The sequence below is a fragment of the Mangifera indica genome, chromosome 8 (assembly GCF_011075055.1).
Source record: "Mangifera indica cultivar Alphonso chromosome 8, CATAS_Mindica_2.1, whole genome shotgun sequence".
Classification (NCBI taxonomy): domain Eukaryota; kingdom Viridiplantae; phylum Streptophyta; class Magnoliopsida; order Sapindales; family Anacardiaceae; genus Mangifera; species Mangifera indica.
In genome coordinates this window covers 11,716,796-11,724,667 of record NC_058144.1, presented here as the reverse complement: position 1 = coordinate 11,724,667, position 7,872 = coordinate 11,716,796, and the positions used below count along the sequence as shown (strand labels likewise).

The following is a 7,872-nucleotide window of genomic DNA, read 5'->3' as shown; positions in this document are numbered from 1 at the left end:
CTCCAAAATAAAATAAGAGTAAATTATATATTCAACAATTATATCAATGAAAAAGAGAGATATCTTATATATTTATTTAACATTTCATTTAACACCTTCATATATTACTTGTTTCGAAATTGTTTTATATTTTATCAAGATTTTCTTATATTTCTCTAATATTTTATTTAAACCCTTAATACATTGTTTAATATCAAAATACCTCATATTTTTCTAACATTTCATTTAACACTCTAATATATTATCAACTATCAAAATGCCCCTTTTATATAATATACGAACTTAATTTAACAGATAAAATTAAATTTTGAGTTAAAATTTATGTAAATATCTTGTTCTCACGAAGTGATTTTTTCTATTTGAATTTAAAAATACGAATTTTTTTCTTTTGAATTAACATATAGTATTAAATATTGAGTAAAAATGAAAGTGAGAGTGAAAAATTAAATGATGTGAGAAAAATATAAAAGTGAGAGTTTATATAGAAACAACTAATTAAAATTTAATCCAATTTCCCCCCTAACCCTTAAAAACTAACTATTTCTCTCTAGGCCAAGTTTTAAAAAATAGCATTCTCCCCCCTAGGGTTTAGTTTTCAATCCCCGGTGCTAAATCCGATATCATCACCAACGACGAAACTTTGCTAACACACCACCATGCTCTGATAGCCTCTCTTCCCTTCTCTGAAATTTCAATCGACCCAGATCTGGTATCGTCTTCATCTAAAAAGTTGAAGAGCTTCGTCGAGAGAGACGAAGCTCTTTGTCTTCTTAGACAAAGACGACGACCTCATTTTTGTATGGGAAGATGATCATCTTCCCAAAAGAAGACAAGGTCATCGTCTTCATCTGGGAAGACGAAGAGCTATGTCCCTTGATGAAGCTCTTTAACTTTTCAAATGAAGATGATGTCAAATCTAGGCTGATCGGTGTTCTAGAGAAGGGAAGAGAGGTCGTCGAAGCATGGTGGTGTGTCAAAAAAGCTTCATCAGCTGTGATGACATCGAATTTGACGTCGAAGATTGAAAACTAAATCCTAAGGGGGGAATGCTATTTTTTAAAACTTGACTTAGGGGAAAATGGTTAGTTTTTAGGGGTTAAGGGGGAAAAAGAGATAAAATTTTAAGGAGTTAGTGTTTCGTTAATTTTAACCATTTATAAGTTATTAAATAAGATTTTCAAAATTAATAAAAAAAACTTTAAGATAATAACATAATTTGGATGGAAAATAGTTGTTTTGGCCTTACAATAAATACATATTTATTGTACGGTTTTTATTATCAGTTATTGTTTAAATAAAAAAACTTTAAAAAGAAAATTTTGGTATAAAAAAATCATAAAACCGTTGTCTCGTCACCGTCCCGCACTCTTCCCGTCGAAGCCTCGCTCTCACTGCATCACCCATAACACACAGAAGAAAAACCGGTACCCGTCATCATGGGCTCCGACAACCCACATAACTCACCTGGACTCAATATCTCAAGCACCCAATCGATTCGCTCTTTTCTTCTCTCCGCTTCCAAAGATCCTCAGCTCTCACCACAATTACAACAACTCGCTCTCAATCTCACCTCTCTAAGTACTCTTCCCTACAAGTCCATACGAAATATATGGCTGGCATCATCTCCGTCGGCCCGACCCGAATTGCTCCACCTGTTCTCTGGATCCGAGTTCGTCTTAAACAGCCCCAAACCTAGAGAGAAGGTAATTTGTTGTTTGATTTTGATTAGAATTTCTCTAAACGTTCTGTTTGGTTTCAGAGAAAACCCGGAAGTGAACGAAAATGTTTTTGAAGTTGTGGGAGGAATTATTGATTAATATTATATCAAGAAATTTACACGATTTTCTACATTGTTTACTGTTTAAGTTAATGATGTGGATATTTATTTGTTATTAGAGTGAAGAATTGAAGGCTAGATTGAGGAAATTAGCAGAAATAGCTGAGAGGAATGAGTATCGAGAGCTTGTTAAGGATATTATGCCCAACAATGAACAAAATGAGCCTTTCTCTTCTTACAAAGATCAGCTTGGTTTTGGTAATTTTTATTTTATTTTATATATGTTTAAACATCTTTCTTTGATGATTAATTGGTTGGAGTTGGAATTGCCATCTTTGTTTAAATTTTTCTATTTATTTTTATTTATAAAGAGTATTTGTTTGCAGCCCTGTTTTAATTTATAGTTTTAGATGTTCTCATCTCAGGTTCAGCTGCTTTATTTTGATAATTGATATCTCCATTGGTTTCTGTCCTTGAATCGAAGCAATCTTTTATTTACATCGGCTTCAACTGAACACTGTCAACAAAAATAGGACCTACCTCTGTCTTTTTATTGGTTTTGTTAGTATAATAATGGGTCACAATCTGCATATCGATGCAATTAACACTAATCATTGAATTTGACTGCTCAACCTTTCTTCTAATCTTCAGTAAAATGGATTTTCATTCTTTTGCTTGAACATATACTGATACAGCTACACACAAGTACAATCTGATTTCAACAAATACCACAATTGCAAAAAAAACAGCACTTTCACCACAATTGCAACAATAAATACACCTTTTAATCAAATACACTAACAATGCCCAGATACCTGATTATTCAAATATGCACACCTAATTACCATACTAATATTTCAGTACACCTCAAACACTAACAACAACAAAGATCACAATTAAAAGTATGAATACATCTCAAACACTTCCAGATCAACTATTTTTAGAAGATAAGCAACCTTGACTAGCACAAACCACATTAAGAGCTGCACGAAGATTCTCAAACTTGTGAGCTGGCAAAGCTTTTGTTAGAATATCTGCCTTCTGATTTTCAGTAGGAATGTACTGAATAGCAACCTTTTCTTGTAGCAACCTGGTCTCTTATATAATGAACATCAATTTCAATGTGTTTAGTGCGAACATGAAATACTGAATTAGAAGACAGAGCATTAGCACTCTGATTGTCACACCAGATGATGGGTGGGGTAAGTAATTCTTAACCGAGTTCAGTGAACAGTGTTCTAATCCAAGCAACTTCAGTGGTTGTGTGTGTGAGTGTTCTATATTCAGCTTCAGTGGAGGACAATGCCATTACCTTTCTGCTTCTTGGAGCACCACTGAATTAAGTTTGTGCCAAGGAATAAACAGTATCCCGTGGTGGATCTCCTATCATGAATGCTATTGACCCAGTCAGAGTTAGAATAGCACTCTAACTGGAGATTGGATTTTGTGGAAAAGAAAAAAAAAGCCATGGTCCAAGGTGCCTTTGATGTATCTTAGGATACGTTTGCAGGCTTTCCAATGTGATTGTGTAGGTGCTTGAAGGAATTGACTTAGTTTGTTAACAGAGTAGAACAAATCGGGTCTGGTTAAAGTAAGGTATTGGAGGCCCCCTATCAGACTTCTATAAAGGGAAGGTTGATCAAATGGCTCACTATCTTTTGGGAACAGTTCTGTATTAGTACCAGATGGAGTGATGCAAGGTTTGCAGTCTTGCATATTAGCCTTGGTCTGGATGTCTCTAGCATACTTAGTTTGGCTTAGCTGGTTTTTGGTTGGGTGCATTGTCATTTTTATCTAGGAACATTTGAGGCTGTTAGGCCCGCCATTTGACTTGTGTTCTGATATTATGTTGAAACTATTTTATTGCTGTGGTTTTATTAAGAAAAACAAAAAGAAAATGAAAACCTATGCTATGGTGTTAAGACGAAGGTGAGAGAGAGAATTCTGGAACTTTAGAGAAATGCAATTTTATTAAAAAGAAAAACTAAACTGTTACAGATCTTTGCAAGTATTTATTTGCAAGGGGCAAAATTACACTTTACCCCTTGGCAATTTACAAGATAGCAACAAGGCATAGTTGTATTGCACAATTACATTTGAGGCACAGACATATTCAAAAAACAACACTTTCACCCTTACACACTAACAATTCAAAAGTAGTTGGTCATTTAATGGGAAAGCAAAACCATTTTTACTTTATTCTAATAATTAATTTAATTTTGTGTTAATGTTCTTTTTTCATTTTCAAAAATTTTGATGAATTCTGCCATATAGCGATGTTGGTTGTCAAATATTATTGCTTCACACCTCAATTGTGTTCAATCATAACTTAATGGTGTATCTTCTAGGCTTGATACCTGACCTTTGGTATCAACTTAAACTTAGATAAAATAATTTTTCAATATATTTTGGAAACAGAATTTTTCATAATTTGAATTACATAGAGCTACACACTCAAATTATTTCAATATGGAGAGAGCTTTATTTTTAAATTCAATAAGCTAATTCCTCTGCATAATGTTCCTAATTTGATCAGTTTAATTAACTTCTTTTCAAGATTATGTGCCTCTTAAATGTCACCACTTTCTTGCTGGTGGGTAGTTGATCATTTTAATTAATTTCATGTTGTGACCGTATTTCTTTATAAATACTGGCATGCAGTTCGCAATTAATCTGCTCAGTTTTTGATATTTTGGCATGCCATTGTTGCAGTGAACAAAATTCTGGTCTGGATTATTTTTAATTTCAGATGAGACTTCATTGTGGCTACAGTTCTGTGCTATTTTCTGGCAGTAGGAGCACAACTTTTGCTTCATGTTTACTTATCTCCATTTTTGTGCTTTTTAGAAAATTTCTTTACTAAGCATTGCATCTTCATTAGAATGCTCAGTTTCTGCTTAATTCTATCTTTTGCAGGTTTACATGTTGCACTTACAATGTTTACTGGCTATTTGGTTGGATATGCTGCATTCAGAGCATTGTTTAGCCAGAGTCCTGCCATGGTACCTTTCAGAAGTCCATCTTAAGTGCATATATGTTTATCTTTCGTGTGGATGATAATTTATTTTTCCTTTCAATGTATAATTGTTTCCATATACCTTCTATCTTTTAAGTGGTGCTGAAATCGATGGATCTTTAATCTTGATTTTCAGAGTGCTGCTGGAGGCATTCTTGGATTGGTTTTCGGCATGCTTGTAGAAACATTTCTTTTTATTATTAGAAGTTCAAGTCAAGATCTTCAATTATCTTCTTCTGCTTCCAAGCAAAAGAAAACTCAGTAGACATAGACTTCCCACACAGCACGGGAGAGAAAAGTAGGAGGGTACTTGTAATCTACTTAGTACAACAGGATAGCAAGAAGATAGCACTATAATGACAGGAGGGCATCCGATAATATTAATTTCTCATTATTTCTCTTTTTTTTTAATTATGTTAATGTATTCTTTTCTTAATTTTCAATATTTTTCTCTTCAAATATATAAGTATTTTATGGAACAATGAAAATTTATTTCAAATTATAAAAATATTTTTATAATTGAAAGAATTTTAACATTTAATAAGAAATGAATATTTGTAACAAAATGTTTGATGTTTATATTTTTTAATTTTATGATATATTTGAGTTTATTTTATGCCAAAAGAGGGGAAAATATATAAAATTTGTGTCGTGTGTATTACAAATTTGATGTTGAAATGAAAAAAGAAAATGAATTAAAAAAAAAAAGTTGACTTGTGGATATGTCTAATCTACCTATAAAAAATTATTATCTATGGAATACAGGTTTGGGGAAAAAACTCTAAAATCTGTACCTGTATTTAGACGGGCTCAAAATGAGGATGAGCATGCTTGTCTAATAGGTAATTGTAGTCCCGTATACCTAACCTGATTTTAATTAGTTTATTTTAATCTTTCTTAAGTAGATGATGCGAAGCTGGTGCTAAATCAACCACCACGGACACGAAGATCAACATAACTAATGGAATGGACTTTGAATTCGTTGAATCCAAAGTTGGTTTCCGTTTATGTACTTAGAATGAAGAAGTTTGGTATCGTCAATTTAAAAGATTTTTAACTTCTTAAAGAAGATATGGTGCAATCAAGTTTCTTCCAAGTGTGAGATGTGGTTGACCATATTTTTACCGATCTGAAATACGAGATAAACCTTAGATTTACATTTATTTTGTCGTGAATATGTATTTTTGGTTATTAGTACAACTAAGACTAGACTCGAATCGAGTCTGTTCGAGTTTGAATTTGAGTTCGGTTTGAATGAATTCAAAATGAGTCAGTTTTATACAAGTTTAAGCTCAAACTTGAGTTATTTATCAAATTTTTTAATTAAAAATTTTGATATAAAATGACATTGTTTTGATCAATATGTATTAAATGACGTTATTTTAATAACAAAAAATAAATCAAATTAAATTCGAATCAAATTTGAGTTTGATTTTTATGAGTTTGAGCTTAGTTATATATAAACTAAATTAAATTTAAACTCAATTCGATTTGAATTATCACAGTGTGTTTGATTTTGTACTGATTTGACTTTTTGTTGTGAAAACGTTAAATTTCGTTGAAGATCTGCAAATCGAAAAAAAATCATTAAAAATGCAATAGTGTCGCTATCAATAGCTAAACTTGGCAATTTTTAATTATATCCATAATATAATATTAAAAAAATTGAATTAGACTTGAATTTTTTTTATATAAAATTTGTTTCAGATTAAATAATATAATTTAAAAATAAATTAGGTGATATTAAAATTAATTACGAAAGCAATCTGAACAAATTTGAATTGATTAAAATATTTAAAAAATTATTATTTTATTAAAATTTATTAAAGATAAATTATAGAATTGTTAAAAAATAATATTAATAATAATTAAAATCTTTATCAATTATATATATATATATATATATATATGGGGCTTGATCTACTCGTGATAGATTGACTCAACCCATGTCTAATATGATATTAATTTACATTACAAACTATGGTGGTTAAGGGTGTATTTATATAACTGTCCATGACACTTGTGGAAGGTTGAGAGCAATTGGGGCTTTAATTTAGAAGTCCCAAAAACTGTTGCACAACTTTCTAGTGCAATATTACACACAGAACTTGTAGTACATTAAAGCAAATTGGGTTCACTAAATCCACTTCATCACCAAATCCGCTGAGATTATATTCCGAGTGTGTTAATTCGGATCCTGTTTAAATTTCCAACATTAATATCAAGCCTAGAAATATAGTTACTAAAATCATGCCCATATTTATGTGGAATCAAATATGTGTTGTGATTGATTTTTGGCTTAATTTTATCAAAATTTGGATTTAGAGTTAATATTTAATTTATGCAAATTTCATGAAATTGGTGTCTGAAATCATGTTATGATGAATCTTGAGTGACTTTTACATGATTTTAATTTAAAGTTGTATTGAATTTAGCCTTGAATCAATGAAATCAAAGGCCAAAAACCTTGCATAAATAGTTATTTTGTTGCTTCTGTTCTGTCAAATTCCAATAAGTTTTGATAAAAAATTAGTTTAAATAGGATTGTTGATTAGAGCTCTTCCAAAGCCCCAAACTCCTATCATCGTTTAATGATCGGAAGACGGCCAATTGAACTGACCAAGAGGTTAGGGTTCTTATGCATGTAGGTTGCAACTGGGTTGAGAAAACTAGATTGTCTAACTCCAAATTGCCGAACTTATTAGTCAACAGGTTGCCCAAACTTGTTGGTTAACAAGTCAACCCACCTAATCAATTAGGTGGCCCTAACCTAGGTCAACACCCCACGAGTTGGTTGACCAGTCAATGGTAACCCGATGATCAATAGGTCAACCCATCTAGTCAATTAGGTGGCCCTGACCTAGGTCAACACCCAACGAGTTAGTTGACCAATCAACGATCAATATTTGACTGGTCAATGATCAATGTTTGACTGGTTACCGATCAAAGTCTGACAATGACACGTGGTGGTGCGTGAAGAACTTTTTTCGATGCATGTGACATTATTCTAGTGCATAAAGACAATGTTTTAGCATGTGGCAACGTGTGAGAGTGCATGGACCCTTTCCACCGATGCGTG

The 7,872-nt window shown here is 32.1% G+C and overlaps 1 protein-coding gene across 1 annotated transcript; it reads left to right on the top strand.

Annotated features, from left to right (window-relative positions):
* Nucleotides 1–1,316: 1,316 nt before the first annotated feature.
* Nucleotides 1,317–5,204, top strand: LOC123222667. Its single transcript, XM_044645563.1, has 4 exons — nucleotides 1,317–1,703; nucleotides 1,897–2,035; nucleotides 4,694–4,779; nucleotides 4,930–5,204. The coding sequence occupies exons 1-4, from the start codon at nucleotides 1,437–1,439 to the stop codon at nucleotides 5,056–5,058; spliced, it is 621 nt and encodes a 206-aa protein (XP_044501498.1). The 5' UTR covers nucleotides 1,317–1,436; the 3' UTR covers nucleotides 5,059–5,204.
* Nucleotides 5,205–7,872: the final 2,668 nt, after the last annotated feature.